Genomic DNA, 27,973 nt, shown 5'->3' with positions numbered 1-27,973 from the left:
GGGAGCTGACGGGCAGCGTCCGGGCGGGAGTCCCAGCCCGTCCCAGCCCGTCCCAGCCCGTCCCCGGAGCAGCGGGCGTGGAGTCCAGCAGCCCTCCCTCGGCCCCGCAGAGCGCGCGGAAGCCCGCGGACCCCGACCGCGCCCCGCGAGGCCCCGCCCACCTCCGGACCCGCCCCCGCGAGGCCCCGCCCACCCCCGGGCCCGCCCCGGCCACGCCCCCCCCGCCGCGGTCTCCCATTGGCTGCCCGGCGCGTCAGTCGGCGGTCTCCGGGGCCGGAGCGCGGTCGGCGGCGTCCGCTCCCCGCCTCCCGAGCCTCCCAGCCGTGGGGAAGCGATTCCTGGCGGCGGCGGGCGGCCGCGGTGTCTGACTGAGCGACGCGGGAGGGTCCGCGCCCGTCCGCAGCGCGCGGCCTGCATGGCGGCGCGGAGAAGCCCCCCGCGGGCGCGGGCGCGGGCGCGGGAGCGAGAGGGTCCTCGCGCCCCCGCCGCAGGTGGGCCCCGGGCCGGGGACGGGGCGGGCGGGGCGGGCGGGCGGGCGGGCCGCCTGGGACGCGCTGTCCTCCGCCCGGCAGTCGGCGCGGCCCGCGGTTTGGGGTGTCTGGGTTGGGGGTCCCGGACGCCCCGAGCAGGCGGGTGCGGGCTGCGGCTTGGAGCCGCATCGCGTCCGAAGAGGGGCTGTGCCGTCGGGTCGGGGCTGCGAGCGGCCGCCCCGCCGGCGGGGAGGGCGGGCTTCCCGGGAGGAGCGAGCCCGCGCTGGGGCGGACCTGCGGCCGGGGAGCCGCGGCGGCCCTCCTGAGGACGGGGCTGCGGGGCGCGGGGAAGCTGACGGGTCTCGCGCTCTGCTGGTGGAGGATGTGGCCCTCCCCCTCGCAGCGGCCGAGAAGACCGACTTGAACAAAGATGTCAGCGGGGAGCGGAGCTCGAGGGCGCCGAGGTGGGCGCAGCCGCCGTGTCGGGGCGCCCTGGCCGCCTGCGAGCGAGGGCGCGTCCTGCCCCGGCACGTAGCGGCTGCTCGGTGTGGAGCGGTCGGTCCCCGCGCCCCGTCGGTCGGGCGGCCACCCGCGGTGGGAGCCTGCTGCGGAGTGTGGGCGGCAGGCCTGTTCACGAGCACGGAGTCGGGGCTCAAGGTCCTGCCGCGTTTACGGGAAGTTGGCAGGTGCCAGGGCTGCTGATTAATTGGGGTTCTTGGTCCCAGCAGGAACTTTTGATTCACACCTGAGCTGTTGGGTGTGGTGGAAACAGGGCGGCCCTGGGAGTCAGGACGAGAGTTCTAGACCCCATCCTGGCCCAGCACTGTGCGCCTAGAAGCCAGGCCACTATCCTCATGGATAAGGACCTTGGGGGATCTGATCTGTCAGGCCCCTCCCAGCCTCGAATTCTATGATTGACCTCAAAACTTTGGAAGGTGAACTCATCTTTCAACCTTTCTGCACCTTGAATTATGATAGACTTAGCTAAATATGTCCTCTGGGTGTATTCATTTGAACTTTCTATGATGTGATTTTCTTTCCTCTCCTGGCCTTATTTGGGGAGGGAAAGCCACCTGGAAGTGGAGGTGGGGCTCAGCAGCAGAAAGTGGTTGGGAGGCAGAAGGGTGCCTACTCCGGGCTTAATGTAATGGCCAGGAATTTTTCTTTCCAATGCATTAAGTCAATTTTTTTTTAAATTTTTATTTATTTATGATAGTCACACAGAATGAGAGAGAGAGGCAGAGACATAGGCAGAGGGAGAAGCAGGCTCCATGCACCGGGAACCTGACGTGGGATTCGATCCCGGGTCTCCAGGATCGCGCCCTGGGCCAAAGGCAGGCGCCAAACCGCTGCGCCACCCAGGGATCCAATGCATTAAGTCAAAGTGTGCCAACACGGGTGAGCCCAGAGACAATTCTTTCCTCAGCTCCAGCCTATGGGAACCACACTTGGTGTGCAGCAGTGGAAACGTGTGATTCAAGGATCACGTTATGGAAAACTTTGGGTTTTGTTTTGTTTTTTTTTTCTCCAAAACATAACCTGTAACCTCTGAGGACTTAGCATAGTTTCCCTTCTTTACAGGTAGTGTTTCGGGGGGAAAGGTTTTAAAGCATTTGCCAAAACTAAGGTGGGAGCAAATTATTTTTACCCATGCCTCTTTTGATAAGGGAGACCAAGCAAGATTCACTTCTGAGGAAATAGCAAGTGCTAACAAGTCACACTTGACAATAAAAACCAAATGGACAGCAGCCCACGGAACAGGTAGGGATGGAAAGAATTTTCTGGTAGCCATTTCTACTCTTTTTAAGTGTTTGGATATTAAGAATCATGACCTAAACATCTGTGCACAGTATTAGGGGAAAGACTGCCAGAATTGCAATATTAGGCAGGGAAGTGGCACCCAAGATCTTTGGTGCAATGCCCCAAGGCCCCAAGACTGGGGAAGAAAGAGGAAGCGGGAAGACTCGCCCACCGGAGGAGCAGCTCAAAATCCCCAACATACCTTTGGCAGTCGGGCATTTGAGGAGGGCATGTGTGCCCCATATTTTTCCTGGCCTGTTTTGCCTCTGGCCAAGCCTCCAAGTCATTAACTGTTATGATTAGTTCAGACTGCTGTGCTTCTTCACCAAAAAGACTGCAAGTTTGTAGCCATGCCCTGGGGAAGTCCAGGATGCCAGGGTAGCTATCCCTAGGGGCTAGCCTGGGGTGGCAGGAATGCCCAGTGTGGACTGGGGGACCCATCAGCCACATCCCCTCCCTCCTGCTACATATAAAGCATCTCTGCTTTTGCTTTTTTTTTTTTTTTAACCCCCTTGCCTTCCTTGCTTTACATACTATTCTGAGTAAAGTTTTTTTTTTTTTTTTTTTAATTCATTCATGAGAGAGACAGAGACAGAGGGAGAAGCAGGCTCCATGCAGGGAGCCCGATGTGGGACTTGATCCCGGGACTCCAGGATCATGCCCTGTGCTGAAGGCAGGCACTAAACTGCTGAGCCACCCAGGGATCCCCCTGGTCTGAGTAAAGTTTGGTTTGGAAAAGAGCCTAATGCTAAACAGAAAGTACAGAAATAATGGTAATGGCCAGTATTTTTTATTTTTATTTATTTATTTATTTTTAAAGATTTTATTTATTTATTCATAGGCACAGAGAGAGAGGCAGAGACACAGGCAGAGGGAGTGGGAGAAGCAGGCTCCATGCAGGGAGCCCGATGTGGGACTCGATCCCAGGTCTCCAGGATCACACCCCAGGCTGCAGGCGGCATCAAATCGCTGCGCCACCAGGGTTGCTCTGGCCAGTATTTTTTAAATTTTCTGTTGTCGGGGATCCCTGGGTGGCGCAGCGGTTTAGCGCCTGCCTTTGGCCCAGGCCGCGATCCTGGAGACCCAGGATCGAATCCCACGTCGGGCTCCCGGTGCATGGAGCCTGCTTCTCCCTCTGCCTGTGTCTCTGCCTCTCTCTCTCTGTCTGTCTCTGTGACTATCATAAATTAAAAAATAAAATAAAATAAAAAATAAAAATAAATAAATAAATTTTCTGTTGTCTATTCCATAGAAAGGGCTTAGAACTATACCTGGCCCACAGTAAGCACTCATCATGAGTTCATTGTTATTTTTATCTCTATTTTGTTGATAACAAGTCACATACAACTTGTACAAGATTTCCCACTTTCCATGTAGACTTTTTTTACTAATTAAAAGATGTGTTCCTCAATATTATGGAATACATTATTCCAAAGCTGTTCAAGGGTGACTTTATGTACAAAGCAGATGTTTCTGGTCCACCCAATGCAGTCTTTGCCCCATTCCCTTGGGCAATCCTAGGTACCACACTTGGTATGGGTAGACAGGCGAGTTTACCTGGTGAGCACTTCTGTGTTTAAAGGGAGAGTGGGCAAATCAGGACAGCTAAGAACCAGGCAGCTGGTCCATGCCAAGAAGAGTGATGGGGATTGTGGGGACTCATACATTTCCTCCTCAACACAGACTGCAAAGGGGTGCTATGAATTGTGATCTCATTCTAGAACCAGTGCCTTCAGAGACTCTGCCCTTAAGGAACTGATCAATGGGTGAGAGGGGTGCTGGCAGTGGTCAATGCATCCCAAAGAGGAGAGGAGTGAGTAGCTGAGGTTCTTTGTGTGTTGGTTGTAACCTTAAAGAGAAGTATTTTCCAGCTTTAAAAGATAGTTTGAGAGCTTAGGAACAAAAACAAGCAAAACCCAAACGCTCCAATTAAAAGCACAACACAATGTTTAAAACCAAGTGGTCCATAGCTGGTGTTTTTTGCCAGCCTCTTTGGCCCACTTTGATACTTTTACGTTTCTGTGAGATAGATTCGATGCCAAACGAAATGTAAATGTTGGTACCAGGTGCTTTGGCCAAGTAGAAATCCTTGATTGACATAGTTATGAACTTGAAAATGACCTTTCACCTGGCTTCCTGGAGCGGGCGGGTGCTGTCTCCTGGGCCTGTAGCACCACTGTTGTCCTTGCCATGGAAACAGTGGGCATTTGGGTTCTTCTCATGGTGTTGGCCACGGAGACTGCCCATGGAGAGTCTTATGTCGTCTTTACAACCACCACTCTGATGCTCCGAGTGGTTATGGATTTTGCTCAAAGTTTCAAGCTAGTAAGTGGTGGCCAGGATTCAAACTCTGCAGCATGGCTCCACCTAAAACTGACTCTTCACCATCCACCTCTTTTGTCTCCTGAAACACGGTTCAGGGTTATAATTGAGAGCACTCTAGTCTCCTGGTTCCCTCCCTCCGTTTCAGCTCTTCTCAGTTAAAGTTGGGTTATCATTTTAATACCCTAGTGTCGTTCCACATAACTCACAGGTCTGGGGTACAGAAGAAGTGAGATTATGAAAAAATCATCAGGATTGAGCCAAAATTTCCAATATACGTGGTTGTTTTTTTGTAGCTATGAAAGCCCCTGTGTCTTCTGGAGAGGAGTGAGTGAGTGATAGCTCCTGAGTATTTGACCTTTGCCTCTTGTCCACTTGAATCCCCTGGTAAATGTTCAGTTATCTAAAAAAAAATCTGCTCTCAGAATGGAGGTTTCATACACATTTATTGATTTGTAATTAACTTAGTGGAAGACAAGTAAATGTTATTTCACAACGAATCAACAGAGAAAACTTTTTGTTTATGCACTGGTTTTGCCAGTAATCTTTTGTTCTGGTCATACCCCATTTTATGACTTTCTCATTTAATTGGAGCCAGAAGAGGCAGGTGGCATCATGTTTAAAATAAGAGGATGATAAAATGCTTATGTGCATTTCCAGGAGACTAAGGACTATTGTCTGTTAGTTCCATTGCTGGGATTCTCAAGTAATAAACAAAAATCTCAGAAACTCTCGCACATAAAATGCCATGCCATGAATCTCTGAATTAAGAATTTCATAGGTTTTGTTGTTGATTCAACCATGTATCAATGACTTTGAGTCTGTGGGATTGTTGGATGGTAGCTATATAGTGATTTAAAATACTGTATTAGCTCTCTCTCTGCTTGCTCTGTAATTGGCTTTTATGAACATTAGGGTTAGTCTTCTAGCAGAGGGAAAAATTAACGTAGTTGGAAGTTAGTTTCTCAAGAGACTCCCTCCCCTTCAATTTAGAGAAGTGGGATCTCATTCAACATCAAGGGTTAACCGTGGAAAAAAGAGAAGCAGGGGCGCCTGGGTGGCTCAGTGGTTGAGCCTCTGCTTTTGGCTCAGGTCGTGACCCTGGGGTGCTGGGATCGAGCCCCCACCCCCCTGCATTGGGCTCCCTGCTCAGTGGGGAGTCCGCTTGTCTCTCTTCCTCACCCCTACTCCATTGCTTGTGCTTTCTCCTCTCTCTCTTTCTCTCAAATAAATAAATAAAAGCCTTTTATAAAAGAGAGAGAGAGAGAGAGAGAGAGAGGCATACTGGCCTCTCGTGTTCCCGTCCAGCTCCCTGCTCTCTCGGGGCTGGGGACAGCCAGCCGCAGGGGGTGCAGGCCTCATGGATTGGGGTGGGCAGGGTTGCTCGGGGTGGGAGCTCTTCAGGTAGTGGTCTTTGAACAGCTTGTGTCTCTCCCCTAAGCCAGGGCAGAGAGTTGCCAGAGCCTTCAGTCCCCCAAATTCAGGAGAAGTGAATAAATTCCTTCTTGCGTGGTACATCGTGGGCATATTTGTGGACTTGTGACGGGAAGACCTCACCTTTTCCCGCGAGGTCTACAGTGACAGGAAAACTGAGGGCTTTGTGTCTCCAAGTCATGTGTCCCAGGTCATTAGGACAGATTGAAATGCCTTGGAGGAAGCAGGTCAGCTGACAGGAAAGGGAAATGGAAGAGGTGGGAAGCCACCACTGGCGTGGACTGCATAGAATCACTCACCATCTAGATATAAAGGGCAGGATGGCACTGATGCCAGCAGATGGTTCAGCTCTTTGGCATGTTACTTGGCATTTTAAAAATGAACTTGGAGTTCAGTTTGTAGCTAAGGATGAAGTTGTCCACTTACCTTGAAAAGCAGTTGTAGCCAGTGGAATTATAAACGCTGGGTCCCTCGGTTTAGCGCCTGAATCGGTATTAAGACTTGGGCAGATCAATTCCTTCCCCTGCAATCTGAAGTAGAGGGAAAAATCATTTGAACCGAAAGAGAGTTTATGAGATCAATTTTATCCACAGTGTCTTTGGTTTTTAAATATTTACTAAACTCACTTTTGTTAAGCTCAATGACTGTTATGATATGGGACTTGTACAGCCAGTGCTTGGTGACTGGTGCTATCTTGTTCTTCATGTTTTAATATTCCAATGTATTCTCCTATTTATGCCTCATCGATTGATTTGTTTAAAATGTGGAGCCTGTAACCTCCAAAGTTACAATTCTCCTTCTCCCTCCTTCCCAGGCTCCTCCTAAATTAAAAAAAAAAAAAATCTTGCTGATTTTAGAAACTGGTCTCCTCCAGGAAAACCCTGCTGGGATAGATCTGTAGACTCAGGCATGTACTTACTTACTTTGGAGGATTGGAGTAGTTGCTGGCATTCGTGATGGTCTCATGTAACTTCTGTATGTGTTCAGAGCATCTTTCCTGTGGTGCAAGTTTTGGGTAATGTTTTAAGTGTAGTTGAACTTCAGTTGTTTCACAACTACTTAAAATCCTGTGCCTTGTGCCCCAGTGTGACTCCCTCTCCAACACAACTCTGAAACAAATTAACATAAAGAGGCCTTTGGTGGATGAAGGGGCCTGGTCTCCTTATGTTTGTTCATAGGAAGCTGAGGTCCAGAGTCGCTCAGCTCTCTAGGACCAGACTGTGGGTTCCTGATTCCCTGGTGCTGGCAGATTTCTCTACCTTGAAGCCATCCCACTAGGGCGACCACTTCACATTCTCATTTCCTCCTTTGTATTTACATGAGTGTAAGGGAAGAAAAAACACTGGTGGCTCCCTGTCTCTGACATACGTATCCCAAGTTAGAAGGGAGCACCAAGATAGAGGCTGTTAAGATTACGTCTGATGGAATAACAGAGCAACCCCAAATAAGTGAATCAAGTTTATTTCCTTCATGTCATAGCTCAGAGGTGGCTCTCTGGGGCTGGGATGGACTCTTCCCACTTCATCTCCACTGTATATGGCTTCCATGAGTAGCTCCTTCATGGTCCAGTCTGTCTGTCAAACATCAGTTGCCACACTTACATTCTAGCTAGGAGGGAGGAAGAAGGACAGGGAATACATCTCTCTTAACAGAACTTCTGGAGATTGTATATAATGCTTCTTAGAATTCACTCACACAGCGACACCCAGGACCTGGGGGGATGGAACATAGCCTTTATTCAAGTTAGCCATGTATCCAGCTACAAGTCAGGAGTCCATTTCTATGGAATGAGAGAGAACGGATATGAGGGAAGCTGCCAGTGTCTGCCATGGAACCCCATGGATTGGATCCTGATTACATGGATTCATTTTACTTCTTCAACAAATATTTATTAACCATCTATCCCATGCCTAGGCACTAAGAAAGCAGAGAGAAAACAGACACAATCCCCAGTCCTTAAGACGTTTACCTAAATAAGGAGACAGACCCTGATCAAACACAGGCACAGTTGTGTAAACCGTGCTAAGTGCCTCAAGGGGAAGGGACTCTGTGTACTGAGGGAGTAACGAGTAACGGGGCTTGAGCAAGCCCTGGGGTGGGAATGGGTCAGAGGCTTTGCCCCAGGAAGTGACATAGGAGCTGACAGCTGGAGAATGATTAGGGTGGAGGGTGTTGCAGTCAGAAGAAAGAGCACAGGCGAAGGGAGGCAGGAGGCAAGAGGCAGGAGCAGTGCTCAGGGAGGAACTGCCGGCCAGCCCTCTTGAGCAAGAGGCAGCTGGGAGAGAAGGGGAAAGAATCAGGGTCAGGCCTCATGGGGCCCTGCAAGGAGGGTGACCGCCATCGACTTGCCTGACACGAGATTGTCCTGGGACATGGAACTTTGAGTGCTAAAACTGGGAGAGTCCCAGGCAGGCCAGGATTTATTGGTCACCCTTGCTGGAGGCTGCAGGAATACTTGGGTTCCTTAAATATTAATTTAAGCCAAATCCCTCTTTAGACGGGCATTGTTCTCAGCCATACCTGGCTAGTCAAAGTCGCCCCTCCTGTTGGTACAAACACCGGCCACACTCTTTGTGGTTGGATCGCATGACCAGTGAGACTGCCTGGCATGATTTGTTCTAAGAGGAATTTTAGAAAATTCATTGGCATGTGATAGTATATTATTTGAGATAGCAAAACAGCCCAGGATCGAGGAAGCCCGTACTCCATGGTGGCATTTCTCAGTGCTGCCAGTACATTGCAGTCACCTGGGGACTTAACAAAAGATGGAGCCCCGGCCCAGGAAATCAGAAAATGTGCAGGTGGACCCAGGGCAAGGGCTCCATCCTGGTTGGCCCTCAGGCGTGGGCGTGCAAGCGGATCGCTGGGGATCTTGCAGAACACAGATGCTGCTTCCATGGCCCGGGGATCTGTATTTCTAAGAGCCCTGAGTGGTAGTGATATTGCTGGCCCTGAGACCTCCAGTATAGTGTCTGCAGTGTTTGAGGAGTTTGTTTTGATGCCACTGGTTTCTTTTTCTGGGGAGACCTGAAAGACCACGGAAAGGTGCTTGGGTTGGTGAACGGAGAGAGGAGGAAGGCTCAGAAGGATAGGGACGCTCCACTTGGTGCCATCAGGGGTGGGCCCATCTCGACTTCTCAGTTAGTTGGTTCCTAGGGCTTTGGGTTGTATGATGCGTCTGGTTCCTGGTTCCAGAAGAACCGGCTCCCTGTGGCTTCTGGCTAGGATGGGGAGACAGTTAATGATGTACCATTACCTCTCTCACACCTTGTGAGAGGCCTTTCCAGCTCACCTCACTGGCTGCTGGGATTCATGTCTTTCCTATAGGTAAGAAAACCAGAAATAATAATAATAAGAAAAGCCAGAAATATTTTTAAATAGGAGATGACATACCCATTGAATGCAAAAAAGCAACAAAACCCCAAAACAACCAAACAAAAAACATCACTGGCTACAGGGTGGAAAAAGGTTTGGGGAAGGGAAGCCAATTAGAAAGATAACCATTAGCGACAGAGCCCAAATGGGTCTAATTAATGGAAAAATCACCCCAGGGCAAATGAAGAACGGTTCATCTGAGTGTACTCTTTGTTCTTTCTCAGTCACATTTTGTAAGTAATTTGCATTAGAGGTGGAAGACAGGCTTAATCTTTAAAGGTCTAAGACTTAAGAGTGTGCCACCAAACCCTGGCAGTTTGAGGCAGTGAACCAGGTCCAGGAACACGAAGGTTAGCAGGGACTTCAGTCAACTCCTAGGTGGAAAGCACAGAGCCTGCATGCATGGTGACCTCTTGCTTCCCTTCCCATGTTCAGAATGAACTGAAAGGTAGCCACAGGAGTCAGAGACTTTATTTATTAGAAAGAAGAGAGCGAGAGAGAACATGAGCAGGAGGGGCAGAGGGAGAGGGAGAGAATCTCCAGCAGACACTACACCCAGCACAGAGCCCCATGCAGGGCTCCACCTCACAATCCTGAGATGGTGACCGGAGCTGAAATCCAGAGTTGGATACTCAACCGATGGCACCACCCAGGCGCCCCACAGTCAGAGACTTTTAAAATGTCAACTCAATAATAAAACTCACACGTCCTACTTGTGTGACCAGATGGGGTTGCTGAGCAATGCCCTGAGCTCAGCTCACTCCTAAAGGTCAGGCCCAAGGGCACCTCTCTGCCAGCAAAGGAGGAGGGGCCAACCTGAAGGGGTTCCCCAAACCTATCCTCAGACCAGGCACTTTCCCTCGGGAAGGAGTCAAGTGAGAGAGGGCTGGGCCCAGGGCCAGAGCTAGGTCTCCAGGAAAGCCTTCCTGCTGGAAATCTGAGAAGGGTAGGATGAAGGTGCCCATCCCTGTCTCTCCCTTCAGAGGTTAGGGAGACTTCCTCCAGCAACAGGTCTAAAGGGCTTTAAGTTGATGGCAGCCTAATTGTGAGTTGATGGCTTTTTCTTTCTGGGCTGTACAATACTAATACAGTCTTAGGCTGCATATGTATCCTTTGAGTGAATCATCTAGAACAGGGTTTGGCAAAGCACTGTCCCTGGACCAAATCTGGTGCCACTCAGTTTTTTGATGGCCTGTGACCTAGGAATGGTTTTGGCATTTTTTTAATGGTTGGAAAAAAAACAAAAATTCAATTTCCTAACATGTGAAACTTATATGAAATTTGGACTTCAGTGTTTGTAAATAAGTTTTCTTGGAACACAGTCCTGCTGTTTACTGTCTAATAGTTACTCTAATTGTCAGGGCTCATTTGAGTACTTGGGACAGAGACCAGATGCCTGGCAAGCCTTACTCTTAAATACTCTTTGACCCTATACAGAAAATTTTCTCACCCCTGAGCTAGAATGAAGGAATGGTCAGGGTTTTATGTTGTCTCCTGGGTAGGTCACACTCAGGACATTGTATTCTATCTTGTGGCCTCACTGTAAGTGTGGAATGGGTTCAGAGGGGAGTGACCTGGATGATGAAGAGACCCCCACCACACACCCCAGACTGTGTCGTATGAGGACTAGTTGAGGATGTTTAACGTAGAGCAGAAGCAGGCACAGTGCAAATGATCCTGCCTTATGTCCTGGCTTGTTGATTGTTTTGAATTCTTGGAAGAGAATTGCCCCAGGAAGGCAGGTTTGAGGTTAATTCAGAGGGCACTGACCTTCAGTTAGAACATGTCGTTCAAGTTCAGACTTCTACTCACATTCTCTGGGCTCCAGCGTCTTCACTTCAGACGTGAAGAGTGTGAGGTGACAGCCCATCATATGACCAGGTACACAGTGAATTAAGATTCAGCTTTCCCATGAGAGGTCTTTTCAGGCCAGTGGGAGGACACAGTCATGAGTATGTCTAACTAACCTGAAGCTTGGCTGGATTGCAGAGGGAGCACCAGGTGGGGGGGGGGTGGAGTGCAGAGGGAGCACCGGGAGGGGGTGGAAGGCAGAGGGAGCACCGAGAGGGGGTGGAGTGCAGAGGGAGCACCAGGAGAGGGTGGAGTGCAGAGGGAGCATCGGGTGGGGGGGTGGAGTGCAGAGGGAGCATCGGGAGAAGGTGCAGTGCAGAGGCAGCACCGGGTGGGGGTGGGTGGAGTACAGAGGGAGCACCAGGTGGAGGTGGAGTGCAGAAGGAGCAGCAGGAGGGGGTGGAGGGCAGAGGGAGCACCAGTTGGGGGGGTGGAGGGCAGAGGGAACACCTGGGGGTGGATTTCGCTCTGTGCGGGGCTGTTGAACTCAGCCCCTGGAGAACAAGGGTAACTCCAGGTCCTTCCCCACAACCTCCTGGGATTCTGTGAAAGACTTGAGGTTGTCATGTAGAAGAGCAGTGCGGTGTGTTCCTTGTGACTCCAAGCGATAACCTTCCCGGCTGTGGTTACAGATCTGACCACAGCGGCCTCTTGCTCAGGAGCTTTCCCGAATCTTCATGTCATATCAGCTTCTCCAACAGGATCTTAAGGCCCTGCTGCTCTACCCTTGTTCCTCCTTGTGAACCCCCCAGTGCGGACCGGGGTCTCCACTCCGCCTCAGGCCTCAGGCCCTGCTAGGTACCTATGTTACCTCTGCTGGGGAACCGTGTTTCTTTGGAGCTTTGTCTTGGTGGCACCCCAGACCCAGGAGGACAGGCCAGCCTTGTGTTCACAATTGTATCATCAGCTCTTGGCCCAGTGCCCAGCCCACAGGAGGAGCTTAATCTATATTCCTAGAATAGTGATAGACTTTGGTCAATAAAGAGAACTATTCCAGAAAAGGAAATGGTCTGCCACCAATGGGAAGGCATCCCCACCCCCAGAGGTGGAGGGGAGGTTGTAGCACAGGCTCAGGCGGCGTGTCCCATTTGCAGAAGGCCTCGGCGGTACCCATCTGTGGCTTGTGTTTAATGTCATTCTGACCCTCTGTTATCACTGATGGTCTTCTCAGGTGGGGAGATGTTTTGGATCCTTGAAGCTAAGTGACTTGTCTGAGGTCCTGCAGCTGGAATATGGCAGTTGAGCTCATTTCCCAAGTTGGTGCATAAGGTGGTCTGGAGTGCTGGGGTTCCCCAGAGAACACCTTCCAACCTCTATCCCACCTGCAGCTGTTGTGTTTTTAGAGTTCGAAGGTTTCAAAATCCCCTACACACGATTAGAAAATTAAACTTATCTTTTAAAGTGAAGGGTTGCAGTTACACCCCTCAACTTGTCCCCAGTGGAAAAAACAAAACAAAACAAAACAAAACCTCTGAGCTATGACATTATTATGCATGTACACGCATGTGTGCACACATGCACACTCCTGTCAGCATTTGGCAAGGAGCAGTTTCCTGCCGTCCTCCCAGACAGTCCATCAAACAGGAGCCTTGCGTACCATATGCCGGGTCCCGTGGGGCTGTGCTAGCAGCCCAAGTGGGTTGCACAACAGGGCTACAGCTGGATGTCTTACTGGTCATGACTTTCAAGATAAAAACCCTTCACTTGGTGGCTCTCTTCCTCAGGGATACTGATCTTGCACTTTTTGCTTATAGTACTTTACTAAGTGGAAGGCTGTCATTTCTTAATTGAGGAGAACTGAAATGCAAAAGACTTTGAACCTTACAGTTCAAAGATTGGTTAAAAGGACTTTTTCCCAGAATATTTCCTCCATAAGTGATATAAAAACACACAGCTAACCTATGAATTTTCAGGAACCAAGGCCATTTAAATCCAGTCCTTCACACTGCTGTGCAGACTTTTAAAAATTCTCTAGTACTCTCCTGGATGCTCCCCATGACTTAGAAATCTTGCTGGCCTCACGGGATTTGTTCTACATGTTTATCATTCTGGTTGCATACCAGTGTCTTGTTTAGTTTAGGCTAATATATATTACTTTGCTTTGTTCTTGAGCCTCTGGGTTCTCAGAACTGACCTGTGAGAGGTGACCTCCAGGGAGATGGAAGTCTGTCTGCTACGTGGGCATCCAGCTCAGAGGACCTTCTGTTTTACTTTTTTGTTTTTTAAGATTTTATTCATTTATTTTTTATTATTTTTATTTTTTTTAAGATTTTACTTATTTATTCATGAGAGACACACAGGGAGAGGCAGAGGCAGAGAGGCAGAGGGAGCAGCAGGCTCCATGCAGGGAGCCCGACGTGGGACTCGATCCCAGTACCCCAGGATCATGCCCTGGGCTGGAGGAGATGCTTAACCTAGTGAGCCACCCAGGCGCCCCGGGCCTTGTGTTAGTCCGCATCCCTGCAGAGAGACCCCCGAAGCCAGGGTGTGCTGACCAGGGAGTGTAGGCTATGCCTGAGCCAACCAGCAGCCATTGCTGACAGGAGGGCATCATTCCACTGGAACACGAGCTCCTTGAGGACAGAGCATTTGTCTTGTCAGATCACTGCCTGTCAGGCCAGGGTGGGGGAAGAAGTATCAGTGAGGAGGGCCCGGCGGGTGCAAGGGAGGCCTTCCCAGAGGCCCTCCTGTGTCCCCTGTAAGATTTGGGGACCTGCCTCCCTGCAGCACTTCCTGCCCTTGATTAGGAAAACCTGAAAGCCACGTTCACGTTTTCAAAAGGGGGCAGTGTTCCTGCACTCAGCTCTGAAAAGTATGAAAAGCTTACCAATACCTGTGAAATGCCCGCGTGCCTTACTTTGTCACAGCCGCTGCTGGCCCTTGGATCCTCTTGTCCTGGGGAGTGTGCGGTGCGGGGGCCTTCCCACCCGCCCCTCAGCTTCCAAATCCATCTGTTTAGGAGTGTCCCAGCTCCTGCCAGTGGGCCAGACCAGGGTGCTGAAGTAGCAGGGAGAGCGGTTGTAGTCAGTACATTAAATCGTATCTTTTGTCTTAAAATTCTTTAACAAGATGATGTTAATGTGTGTGTTTCTTCCGTCCTGCTGCTCTTGGACATCTGGATTCAGTCGCTTTTCCGGGTCTGGGGCCAGGCCCAGCTCCCCACTCTGGCCCCCTGGCTCACCCCAATGGGCTTCAGGAGCGTCAGCAGCCTGATGCTCTGTGTGGGGAGAAGGGGCCGGAGCCGCTGTCCCATGAGCAGATTGGGAGGAGCGGAGGTGGGAAAGGATGGGCTGTATGGGCCGGGGACACCACCGGGAGTTTTGGGGGCCAGGGAGCCCCTGCAGAGTTTCCCTCAGGAGCCCCCGCCACTCCCCCCACCCCCCCACCCCCACCCCCCGGTAGAACTGCCATCAAATCAGTTTCCGGCCCTTCAGTGTCTTTTGGTTTTATTTTCAGGGTTTTTTTTCTTTTTGGTTTCCTGTTTGAATATTTGAATTATTTCAGCTCTGGTACATTTTAGGGAGTGGAAAAATTCTAAGTAGAATTTTACCACAAAAAGGTGGCTCTCTGTTATGTTTTGTTTTTTGTTCTAGACGTGGTCTCACCTGCCACATGTAGGCTGAGTGGTGGCAGGGGAGGCCTTGTTGTCCCACAGCCACTGTGTTGACTGCAGGAGGCCCTGGTGCCATTCCTTGGGGTATCGTGGCTGGCTGTGTGCGCTGGGTCTCCCCCACATGGTCCTGCTGACCCAGGCGGCTTGGGAGACCCAGTTAGTGCACTTTCCAATAGGACCAAAGGGGCACGGTGGCCTCTTTTCAGCCACCACCCAAGTGGTCCATTCCAAAAGTACTAAAACAACATTTCCTTCTCTGTCTCTTGATGACCGTGAAAGAGGACCAAAGCCATGATTGTGACGGAGCCTCTGCTCTCTGCCCTCCTTGAGGTCTCACTTCCCAGAAATGCTTCATTGCCAGAACCTGCCCCCTCCTGCTTTTCGTGTCTAGCCCTCAGCCCTCTTTGGACTATGTTCAATGACCCATTCCCGGGAGGTGAGGGGGTAGGTCTCTTTCTAGGCTGTCAGGGTAAGCATTGCCCAAGCCGGGGTCCTCTGGAGCAGGGGAGGGGGAGGCTGGGTGTTGGGATATCCCTGCTGAACTCTCCCTGCTGGGTGCTGAGTGGGGGCACCCTAGTGAAGGGCCTGACATGAGCAACTTTTCCCCCTCCACTGTATTTGGGAAGTGAGATTTGCCTCTTGAGGTGATCCAAGTTGTGATGGCAACAGTATTCGAGAGGCACCTCATTTGCAGTGCTCTTGTCCCTGGCTGTGGCTTGGGAGTTGTAATCCAGTTACTGACTGATACACTGGGGGGACAGGAGGATGTGGCTTTTCATGATCATTTTAGAGGGTCTCAATTCCACTTGCTATAGCAAAGCTACTTTGAAGATGGATGGTGATGTGTCAGCCAGCGGCTGGATGGCCCAGGGATGGCCACGCTGCCCTGCCTTTGAGTCCCAGCTTTACGGCTTATGTATTCAGTCTTTCTCTCTCCCTTGCAGCTTCCTCATCTGCAAAATAAGGGTGGTTGGAGTAATCACAATCAAATGATGAGCATGGACTGGGGACTCGGGGTCTGCCCTGTGGCCCTCAGCATGCCTCCGAAGCATTTACACGGATGCTCCCAACAGCTCCAGAGGCCACGGTGCTCTGCCCCCACCTCACACTGCAGGAAGGACAGCAAGGGCTAGCGGCATGCAGGACTTCCTGGGGGCCAGGCCCTATCGGGCCTGTTTCCACCCCCAGGCTGACATGGAAGCTTAGGGAGGTGAAGCCCCTGGGGCATGAGCAGGGCTGGGAGGGGAAGAGGGTGGGGCAGCATCTTTAGGAACGGGGCGGGAATTCTTGCAAAGCACATACGATGGCTCTGGCATATAGCAAAACTCAGACTATAGCTATTTTAATTACCTGTGAAGCCATATATTCTCCTACTAAAACATTGCCCTTCCCCTCCTTAGATGAGGAAGCCCTGCCCCTCATAATATTGAACACATCCGTATTGCCTATAAGCTGCAGCCACTCACATGGGACTTCAGGGTTCCCGCCCCACCTGCTCCCTGGCACCCACACCAGCCCCCATGATTATGCTCCCTGGCCCTTCTTGGTTTAAGTCACTTGACCAAAAACCGTGCCAGTTAGGTAGAGGGACGCCAGGAACTCAAGCTTGTATTCTAGGTTTGTATGGGAAAGGCTTACTGAGCCCTCACATGTTTTTTTGTTTGTTTGTTTGTTTGTTTTTCTGTTAAGTTGATTGTATCTCGCTGTCTTGGGTTGGAGGCGGGGTGTAGTTTCAGGATGAAGGCAGGAGGCCAGGGAAGTGGTGTGTGTGTGTGTGTGTGTGTGTGTGTGTGTGTGTGTGTGTGTGTGTGTAGGAGTCAGAAGAGCTATAATCTGTATTGGATCCTGTGGAGGCCCTGGGCAGCTACCAGAGAGGCTCAAGCTCAGGAGAAGGCTCCAGTTTAGGGGCTCTCAAATCAAGTGCCCCAAGGGCCCTGACAGTAACTCAAAGGATGCCAGCGGTTGGTTAGAGTCTGTGACAAACGAGAGCAGCATGCCCTGTGGAGGAGGCAGCAGCCAGACCCCGCCTCAGTGACTTCAAGCCCTCCAAGTCTGCACAAAGATGAGCACCAGTAGTGGGAGGCAGATGCTCTAGAAGGCTCTTCCTAGAAGAAGAAGCAATGTGAATGTGTTCCTACAGAAATGCAGACAGCAGAGTGAAATCACAACAGGACTGGGGTTAAGGGAAGTGCAGGCACTCACACATGTGATGAGGGTGTTAACTGACGGTTTGGTTTGGAAGGCACTTTGGCAATATCTGTCAAAACTAAAAATGTACACACACCTTGACCCAGAGACTTCTCTTCTTGAAATTATCCTAAAAGCTACTGTGAGTCCACAAGGACCGTTGGAGGATAATGTCTGTCTCAGCAATGTTTGTAAGAGTGAAAAATGGAAAATAAACCATATATGATGGTCTGTCTTTATACTGAAGTATTATGCATTCTTGGGACGCCTGGTGGGCTCAGTGGTTGAGCCTCTGCCTCCAGCTCAGGGCGTGACCCCCCGGGGTCCCAGGATCAAGTCCCGCATGGGGATCCCCATGGGGAGCCTGCTTCTCCCTCTGCCTGTGTCTCTGCCTCTCTCTGTGTGTCTCTCATGAATAAATAAAATCATTAAAAAGAAATAAATATTATGCATTCTTTAAAAAGAAAAATGTAGATCTATATATAGTGATGTGAAAAGATGTCTACTTTGAAGAGATAAACTGTAAAATCATGTGTAATATTCTACTTTTCTAGAAAATGTTTATAAATACATTAAAAGAAGTTATGTATCATCTAGACAAAATTCTAGTTCTTCCTGAGTTTAAGGCTTTACTAACAGTATTTGCGTCTGTCAGAATTTTTACAGTCAGAAAATCACTCTGAACTAATAAAAATCTAAATTACAGATGTAAAGGCAGTATAGCTTTACATTTTAAAACAACTCAAAAAGTTGCACTAAATATCTAGGCAGTAGTAAATATATAATGAACAGCTAATGAATTATTCTAGACAGATAGTACCTGTTTTTGAAAATGTCCTTTTAAGTAGTTTAAGTATGTCTCTTCTTATTTACTAGTAACTTTATTTCTGTTTTGGTGACTTTATTTCTTAATTTGCTGGTAAATTCTTTCCTTGTGAGAGTTTAAATGTATATCAAGTATCTATATGATCAAAAATGCTAAAATTGGGGCACCTGGCTGGCTCAGTCGGTGGAACATGTGATCTCAGGGTCATGAGTTCAAGCCCCATATTAGGTGTGGAACTCACTTTAAAAAAAAAAAAAAACTAAAATTGTAGATCCTGAATTGCTGAGACTTTTACTCTAGTTAATTACTGGAATTTTACTAAACCTTGTGCCAGGGAGGGAACTATTTCACAATGAACCTGGGAGGTTTGGCCACTGTTCAAAAGTTGTGTTCCTCATTTATACTTTTTTTTTTAATTTTTATTTATTTATGATAGTCACACACACACACAGAGAGAGAGAGAGAGAGAGAGAGAGAGAGGCATAGACACAGGAAGAGGGAGAAGCAGGCTCCATGCCCCGGGAGCCCAACGTGGGATTCGATCCCGGGTCTCCAGGATCGCGCCCTGGGCCAAAGGCAGGCGCCAAACCCCTGTGCCACCCAGGGATCCCCCTCATTTATACTTGAGCATTGTACACGCTCAAGCATAATACAATTGGGAATCAGCTGCACATGGTAAAATATTGTAAGTACACAGTTGACCTCTCCAGGCTCATTCATTCTCTCTGGTCAAATCAGGAATGGAAGCGTATATCATAAGCTGCACATCTGTCCCCACTTCACTGCTGTTCTAAGGGGTCCACTTCCTGAAAATGATGTCCAGCCCACCATTTGAGTCACACATTATGTGTGAAGATGATGCCATCTGTTATGTTTCATAATGATTTAAGAATATACAAGTGGGCAGAACCATATGGTCGTGGTATCACGGGGGTCCCCTGGTGTCCAGCAGAATTCCTGGAACCATTCTTGGATTCAACAGGTAATGCAGCACAGTGCACAGACACACTCTGTTTGTTCTTAAATAATTTCATTCCATCTTGCCCCGGTGAGTCAGTATTTTCCCCAATAGTGCAGCCAAGACAATTCGGAGTTCCCCAATAGTTAGCCAAGTTAGGTTTCCTGCAGTCACGCAGCCAGGGCAGAAGGAGAGGCAGGTTTTGGTTCGAAGGATTCTGAAATCGATATTCTTTATGGTTATTTCTTGTAAATTCTGTGGAACAAAGATATTCCTACATAGAACACTGATTATAGGAGAACCAGGTATTGTTTTACTTTTCAGGTTGAATTTTTGAATGCTTTAAAAATTGTTTATATAATCGGGACACCTGGGTGGCTCAGCGTTTGAGCGCCTGCCTTCGGCTCAGGTTATGATCCAGGAGTCCTGAGATCAAGTCCCCACACTGGGCTCCCTGCGGGGAGCCTGCTTTTCCCTCTGCCTATGTCTCTGCCTCTCTCTCGGTGTCTCTCATGAATAAATAAATAAAATCTTTATTGAAAAAAAACCTTTATGTAATAAGTGGTAGACATTTTGCAGGTAAAATTAGCCAATATATTTTTTCCCATTTAAACAAAACAGACTTGTGTAATTGTGATGTGCCTTTTTTTTTTAATTATTAATTTTTTTTTTGTAGGAAGTGACCAAGTTTACTCCTGGATGCTAGTCACCAGCCAAGCTTTAGGGACCATGTGGAGAATAGCAAAGGGGTCAGTGATGCTGGCAGCTTCATTTCTGGTGCCTGCCCTCTGCTACTTCAGGAGGATGCACTATGATTTAGGGCACTGGCTGAAATGGTGGGTAGTCATATCATCTTCCCATTTAACAAATAAGCCCTTGCTGTTCAAAGTAGATTTTTGATACCGTTGTTCCCTTTATCTTTTAGGTGGATTGGATATCTGCAGAGAAAATTCAAAAGTAAATATTTTCATGTTTTCCTATTTCTAAAGTGCAGAGAGGGTTCGAGAAGGGTGAGGAAAGGGAAGACTAACTACCTTATATATTTGATTTGGTCCAGGGAACCTCAGCGTGGAGGCGGAGGTCGACCTACTGAGTTACTGTGTGAGAGAGTGGAAAGGAGAGATGCCACGTGCCAAGATGATGCGGAAGGTGTGTCTGTGGGTCTAGGTCACGGACGATGCAGAATATGTGTGTAAGGTCAGGAAACAAACGTTCCATTTTGCTTTATGAAGCCCAAAGATCAACTAGCACCAGATGTTACACAAGAAACAATTGTGGCTCTAATGATAGAGCCAAGCAGCTGCCACACAGTGGCTTCAGGCTGTCAACTAGAGCCTTTGAGGACTTGGATGAGGACATAAAATATTTAGGCTGTAATTTCAGGAAATCTCAGGGTAGCACTCTTTTCAGCTTCCCCTGCCAGACCTATGGCCCATCTCCACATGCAGGGGAGACTTCTGTCCTTGGAGGGATTAGGCACCTGGTTGTAAAAGATTTTGAGGATTTTTTGAATTGCCTGTTGGACCAGTCTTGGTAAATATTCCCAGCAGTGTGCTCTAACCTTGTCAGCAGCAAGAAAGTTTCAGGTACTTTTTAGCATGTTCTTAATGTATATGGGTTTTTTTCTTTTCCACCGTGGTCAAGTTGTAGCCATCATCTCCCCAGAATGACATTTCTTGGCCCTGGGCTTCCAGGAGTTTATCAACAGAAAGAGCAGGACGTGGACTTAGTCCACACAAAAGTCACTTTAAAATGATATGTGGTCTACATTCATAATTTAGAATTGTTTTCATTTCTGTTGCCCACTTTATTTGGGAGTAATGCCTCACTGACAATATGATGAATTCATTTTGTTTATTCTCTTATCCAGAGGAGTCGAAAACCAACTTTTTCTTTTGTGCGGACAGGCTTGTGAGGAGCTGTTTTGGCGGCATCACATTAAATGTGTCCGGCAAGTAAAGAGAGATAATTATGCTGCTCTGAGGTCAGTGCTGTTTCAGATATTCAGCCAAGGCCTCTCCTTTCCATCCTGGATGAAAGAGAAGGACATCGTGAAGGTACGTCCGCACATGTTAGCGTGGGGGAATGTCATACTGACAGGGACTGCAGTGCGCATGGCAGGTCTTCCATGGGCAGCTCTGTGTCCTGAGACTGAAGGACACTTCAAAGGCCATACCCTGTCCATCTCAGAGAGGCCATCATACTTCGTCTCGTTGGTTTTTAATGCCATCTTTTCTCAAGAAGGGCATCTGTTGTCCATAAGCAAGGTGGTATACTAAAATTCACTTTTTTACTCTATGCATATTATTCAGTTTCAACAAACACATAGAGCGCTCCAGGCATTCCCCCTTATTCCTTTATAATCAACCCTTCTCAGCCCTTGCCTGGGGCTACCATTGATTGGTCTTATGTCCCTGTAGTAGTTTTGCCTTTTCCAGAATATCCTTTAACTGGAACTATCCAGCAGGGAGCCTTTTGAATCTGACTTCTTTCACTTAGCAAAATGCATTGTTATTCATCTGTGATTGGTGAATTTGTAGTTCATTCCTTTTTATTGTTGACTGGTATTCTTGACATGAGTACGACACAGTTTAGCCATTCGTCACTTGAAGGACATCTGGATTATTTCCAGTTTTTGACGACTATGAACAAAGCTCTTATAAATATTCCCATACAGGATTTTGTCCTTTTGGACAAATGCCTGGGAGTGATTCTTGGGTCATGTGGTATGTGGTCCAAGTTTCATTTTCCAGTGTGGCTCTGCCAATTTGCATTTTCACCAGGAATGTGTAAGAGTTCCAGTTGTTCCACATTCTAACCAGGATTAATTTGGGATTTTTTTTTTTTAGCTACTATGTACATTGGTATCACTGTGCTTTTAGTTGGCATTTCCCTAGTATGGAAGGATGACTGTCTTTCCGTGTGCTTATTTGCCATCTATATTATCTTCTTAGAGAAGTATCTGTTCAAGTCTTTTGTCAATTTTTATTTTTTAAGTTTTCTATTCATTTTTAAAAATTATTTCTACTTTTTACTTTATTATTGACTGAACTCGGGAAGTTCTTTATATATTCGGAGTACAATGATTTATCAGATATGTTATTTGCCAATCTGTTCTCCCAGTCTGTGCCTTCTTTTTTTTTTTTTTTCTTTTCATTTTAACAGTGTAAGACAGTATATTCTTTTTTTCCCTCTAAGGCAGAATGTTCTTGATGAACAACATGAATTTTTATTTTGAATGTAGGATGTTTAATCTAGGATGTACATTTAAGGATAGAGGAACAAAGAAATATAAACTATATACATATATGTAGCTATATGTGCTCTATTTCCTTACCATTTTTAATATAATTATAATCATAAATTTTATATAAATATAATTATTTATTTTTTATTAGCTTCATTTTATCTAGCAAGTGCTTGTGCATGGTGTGCTAGGTCTGCTGCTAGTTGCTGAGGATAGAGAATATGACCAAGTCTTTGCGCTCCCCAAGCTCAACTGGGCAGGAAAATGAATTAGATCCCTTCACTGGATCAGAGTCTTATGTACTCTGAAATGTACATATGTACTTATGTACTCTTATTTAATCCCAAAAAGAGTCCTGTAAAGTGGGTAGTCTTATTCTTGATTTATGGTGGAGGATGAGGCTAAGAGGGTAAATAATCTGCCCTGGTTGAGCTGTCTCTCAGCTAGTGAGTGACAGAGTGAGGTTGGGACCCCCTCATTCTAAAATCCACATGCTCCCTGGTATGCGAAGGTATTCTAGTATGGTCTGGGTAAAAATAATTTCTAAAGGTATATACCTAGGCATTTTGGGAAGGGTTTTATGCAGAAAGATGGTTTCCATAGACATAATCTTTATGTGGGTTTTTACCAGTTGTAAAACTGTAAATTAAGAATACAATCCAAATTACTTAATCCACAGATCTGAAAGAAGGAATTATATATTTTTATTCAACTGTTGTTATAGTGTTTTTAAATGGAGACTGCTAAGTGAGATAAAATCATGCCCTGTGACATGTTCTAAATCGTGTGTCACAAATGTTGAGGTACTAATCATGGTTGGAATCTACTTCCTTTTCAAGCTTCCTGAAAAACTGCTCTTTTCACAAGGTTGTAATTGGATCCAGCAATACAGTTTTGGTCCTGAGAAGTATACAGGTTCCAATGTGTTTGGAAAATTGCGTAAATGCGTGGATTTACTGAAAACACAGGTAAGCATTTGGGAGAAGAAAAGACTAGGAATGAAAGCACACACCATGGATATAGTGACTCTTCTCTGGTAGGCATGTCACTCGATGCCACATAAGGAGACATGTGGCCAGGAGCACCTCTTCTAGGAACTTACGATTGGCTTTCCTGTTCTTTTCACCTTCCAAAAAATGAATGAGCAATGTCGTACATGATGATTAGACCAGTTACGAATTAAGGAGGGCTTTGTGGGCTGGCCAGGAAAGCTTAACAGTCATTCACCTATTTCCCTCTGAAAGACGGGGTGCAGGGTCCAGAGAGGGCACTCAGAAATGCACTTCTAGAATGTGACCTATGAATAGCTTGGGCACAGCACATTTGCTGTGATTTGAACTAAATTTGTCCTGCCTTTTAATCAACACAGATTTTGAATTGTTGAAATAAATCCACCCTGGTAAATACCATAACATTTCTGTGCTGTAGTTTCCTGATCTGTAAAACTGATATATGAATGGCATGTCCTCTGCACAGTTATATGAGGATTCAGTGAGTTAATACATGTGGAGTGCTTTAATCTCTGCTTGGCACCCGGTGAGTGGTAAAGAATACTAGTTAGAACTATTGTCTCTGGAATATCTTCTTCTGTGTAACCAAACTATGTTAAGCTGTCTTAGGAAACTAACTTGCTTGATATTTTACCTACTTGGTGGTGCTTTTTTGAAAAAATATTTCATTTAAACTAGTTTGTTATTGTAAAGGTAATATATACTTGTGATTTAAAAAAATCAAGGTGAAAAAGTTATAAAATGAAAAGTTAAAAAGTTCCCCTATATTTATCTTTGGTTTATTTTTATAAGTACTTTAAGAATTGTGCCATGGGTGTAGGAATTTGCCTTTACCCTGTAAATTTCACTTTTATATCTATTTTTAGTGGACTGAATTTAATGGAATTAAAGATTATCACAAGAGAGGAAGTATGTGCAACATCCTTTTTTCTGATCCTCTTCTGGAATATAAACTGTATGAAGCTTTAAAGTTTATCATGCTGTATCAAGTCACTGAAGTTTATGAACAAATGAAGACTAACAAAGTCATTCCCAGTCTTTTTCAACTCCTGTTTTCCCGGGAAACATCCTCTGACCCTTTAAGCTTCATGATAAACCACCTGAATTCTGTGGGCGACACATGTGGACTAGAGCAGGTAATTGGGGCTGAAGAATCCTGTGTGTTTGATTCAGGACGATACTGGCAGTACTTGAACACAGGCACTTAGAGTTTACTTTCAGTGGTGATAAAACCCACTGCAAAGAGGTACTGGGAGGGGGCGCCTGGGTAGCTTGGTCAGTTAGGCATCTGCCTTTGACTCAGGGTATGATCCCAGGGTCCTGAGATTGAGTCCCACATCGGGTTCCTGCCCAGTGGGGAGTCTGCTTCTCCCTCTGCCACTCCCCCTGCTTGTACTCTCTCTGTCAAATAAATCTTTTTTTTTTTTTTAAAGGTAGTGGGTTGATACTATTGCTCCTTATTAAAGTAGGAAAAGAATAGATTTCACTGCTCCATGCTGTTTGCTGTGTGTCTTCCAGCCATGCAACCAGGGAGCACCAGTGCCGGAACCCTTTCTAACCTTTATTGTGCTGCTTAGATGATGGCAGGTTCTCCCACAACAGAGTTTAACCAAGAGAAAGTCCAGTTAGAAAATGACATGAAGTTTGGGAAAGCATTTGGTTACTTATTGCAGATAAATAGAAAGTATTTTTTTAAAGATTATTTATTTATTATTTATTTATTTATTTATTTATTTATTATTTATTTAATAGAGAGAGCGAGAGAACAGGAGCAGGGGAACAGCAGAGGGAGACAGAGAAGTAGGCTCCCTGCTTAGCAGCGGGGCTCCACCCCAGGACCCCGGGATCATGACCTGAGCCTAAGGCAGACACTTCACCAACTGAGGCACCCAGGCACCCCTAAATGAAATTATTGAAAATTTTTAGGGGTGTGTGGCTGGCTCAATTGGAAGAGTGTGCAATCTTGATCTTTGGGTCATGAGTTCAAGCTACACATTGGGTGTAGAGATTACTGAAAACAATAAATGAACTCTTACTTAAAAATTATTGAGGTGCACCTGGGTGGCTCAGCAGTTGAGCATCTGCCTTTGGCTCAGGTCGTGATCCCAGGGTCCTGGGATCGAGTCCTACATCAGGCTCCTGTGGGGAGCCTGCTTCTCCCTCTGCCTGTGTCTCTGTCTCTCTCTGTGTTTCTCATGAATAAATAAATAAAATCATTAAAATAAATTATTGAAGAATTTTAAAACCAGGGGCGCCTGGGTGGCTCAGTGTATCTGACTCTTGATTTCAGCTCAGGTCATGATTTGAGGGTTGTGAAATTGAGCCCCGTGTGGCTCTGCGCTCAGCATGGAGTCTGCTTCTCCCTCTGCTCCTCCCTCTGCTTGTGCACATGCTCTCTCTCTCTTTCTCATAAATGAATAAAATCTTTAAAAAATTTTTTCAGATCCAGATAATACTTTTTTTATCCCCATAGAAAAGAGATTTTGTTTTGCTTTGCTCTCTTTGGCAATGCACAATAATTTTTATAAAAGTTGATTAAAAAACTAGTTGGAAAGCAGTGTGATTTTTATTATTGCAAGCACTCCTTTATTTTTTATTAGTTGTTTGTTTGTTTTTCCAAACAGCTTTTTCTTGTAATATTTTCAGGCTAGTCTACAAAGATGTTCCTCTCCCTTACCCTGCCTTTCACATAGTGAGCATTTGTTCCTGATTGTGGCCGCTCAGTGGTTCATGTGTAGGTCTGTAAATAAACACATGCTCCATAAGCTGCAGGAGAACACACTCCCTCCTCCTCTGGTGGGGGACAGGGATTTGAAAGTGTGTGTTTGTGACTTCTTTTTATCTCTTCTCCAGATCGATATGTTTATTCTTGGACACTCCCTTGAAATAAAGATAAAAGTGTTCAGGCTGTTCAAGTTTAACTCCAGAGACTTCGAGGTCTGCTACCCAGACTTGGCGCCCAGGGAGTGGCCAGAGATCTCCCTGCTGACGGAGAATGACCGCCACTATCACATTCCTGTCTTTTAAGTCTGGTGTGGGCTAGGCACCAGCTCTCACCAATGACAGTGGTTACACTTTCAAGTAAAATCCAGCTGGAGAACTAAAGCTAGCTTTGCGGCCATTGAAAGGATGAGGACCTTCTCTGGAATGGCAGGTGCACTGGACCCAGAGGTGTTCCAATGTTTTCCAGTGATTTCCTCCAAACCAGCCTCACTGATATATTTGCCAGTTGATGGTTTTACTTTGTTCATATGGGCTCTGGTCATTTCACACGCAGCAGGCCTTTAAGGGCACAAGGATGGTAAATTTGGGCAGTACAACAATGTACAGGAAAAAAATTGAGAGAAAAAGAGGAAAAGGACTAACCAGGAAAGAATTTGTCTCTAACCTTGACATTCTCATTAGGAGCCTCATCTTTGATTTTGGATCTTCATAAGCATGGCATTGTTTCAGAAGCTTTACCTTCCCCGGAATCATTATGGTGTATTGATTTTCTAGAACCACTTGATTAACTGTAAAAATCATGTGTGTGTGTGTGTGTGTGTGTGTGTGTGTGTGTGTACAGACATATGCACATGTGTATACATTGTATAGTTTAATGATATATATATGAATACATACACATAATCACTACTTTGTAATGTTGTACAATTTGTTTTATATTGCTTTACATTTTTTTGTTACTGTTGCATCTGGCCAGTCCACTCTGTTTTATACGAATAAAAATGATTAATTCTGTAGATTAAGGTAACTTAATGATGACAGTTATAGAACTATTACAAAACATTAAACTGTGGTGTATTTAATGTGTATTGACATGTGTGTTTAATGTATGGTAGGTGGAATCATGCCGCCCCCACACCCCACCATGTCAATGTCCTAATCTTCTGAATCCGTGAATATGTTGGGCAAAGAAGAATAAGGGTGCAGGTGGAATTAAGGTACTAATCTGACCTGGAAATAGGGAGGTTATTTTGGGTTCTTCAAGTGGGCCCAGTATAATCCCAAGGGTCCTGGGAAGAGGGAATTGGAAGAATGTCAGAGTCAAAGGAAATGTGAAATACAGAACAGAGAGAGATACAACATTTGGCTTTGAAGATGGAAAAAGGAGCCATGACCTAAGGAATGGGGGTTGCCTCTGAAAGCCAGAAAGGGCAAGAGAAGAATCTTCCCTAGAGCCTCCTCCAGAAAGAAACGTGGCCCTGCCAACACCTTGATTTTAGCCCAGTGGAACCCATGTCAGATCTCTCACCTACAGAACTGTAAGATAATATATTTGTGTTGTTTAAGTCACAAAATTTCTGATAATGTGTAAGAGCAACAATTGACAACTAATATACTCAAGCTAATAATTTTTGGTCATCTTTATTTTGGAAATACTTTTCTAGTTAATTTTGTTAATCTTTATTTTGAAGGTACTTTGCTAGTCTGTTGTGAGTTTCAATAAATACAAAACAACTTTTAAAGGATCTTGGCCAATGATATACTACTTCAAATGTATAAATCTGTTCTAAGAGTGACTTACTAACATTTTTGATGCTAATGTTTTCTCCCATTTTCATACTGTTTCCACTACAGTATAAATAAATTAAGGGATGTTAAATACTATGGTCTATGAAAATAACATCCAGGGGAACCTGGGTGGTGGTTAAGTGGTGATGCGTCTGCTTTCAGCTCAGGTCATGATCCCGGGACCCTGGGATTGAGTCCCACATTGGGTTCCCTGAGCCTGCTTCTCCCTCTCCTTCTGCCTGCCACTCACTCCCCTGCTTGTGCTCTCTCTCTCTCTCTCTCTCCCAGTCAAATAAATAAATTCTTTAAAAAAAGAAAATAACATCCCGATTCTTTTGTACTGAGGATAATCACTTGTGCATAGTACC

At 46.6% G+C, this 27,973-nt stretch overlaps 1 protein-coding gene across 1 annotated transcript; it reads left to right on the top strand.

Annotated features, from left to right (window-relative positions):
• Positions 1-309: 309 nt before the first annotated feature.
• OTULINL (OTU deubiquitinase with linear linkage specificity like) lies at positions 310-27,873 on the top strand. The gene is made up of 8 exons (XM_055308348.1): positions 310-491; positions 19,513-19,672; positions 19,762-19,793; positions 19,894-19,985; positions 20,744-20,893; positions 22,923-23,051; positions 23,960-24,229; positions 25,947-27,873. Exons 1-8 carry the CDS (start codon positions 416-418, stop codon positions 26,118-26,120), a joined length of 1,083 nt encoding a protein of 360 aa, XP_055164323.1. The 5' UTR covers positions 310-415; the 3' UTR covers positions 26,121-27,873.
• Positions 27,874-27,973: the final 100 nt, after the last annotated feature.

This window comes from Nyctereutes procyonoides, unplaced genomic scaffold (genome assembly GCF_905146905.1).
Source record: "Nyctereutes procyonoides isolate TBG_1078 unplaced genomic scaffold, NYPRO_anot_genome, whole genome shotgun sequence".
Classification (NCBI taxonomy): Eukaryota; Metazoa; Chordata; class Mammalia; order Carnivora; family Canidae; genus Nyctereutes; species Nyctereutes procyonoides.
This window is presented reverse-complemented; position numbering and strand designations above follow the sequence as displayed.

Excerpts from the sequence above, each read along its gene's own strand:
- OTULINL (XM_055308348.1), top strand. The coding sequence starts at position 416 with ATGGCGGCGCGGAGAAGCCCCCCGCGGGCGCGGGCGCGGGCGCGGGAG. Across the intron at positions 19,794-19,893 it reads TCTGCAGAGAAAATTCAAAA|GGAACCTCAGCGTGGAGGCG; the intron begins GTAAATATTTTC and ends GATTTGGTCCAG. Across the intron at positions 19,986-20,743 it reads GTGCCAAGATGATGCGGAAG|GCTTGTGAGGAGCTGTTTTG; the intron begins GTGTGTCTGTGG and ends TTGTGCGGACAG.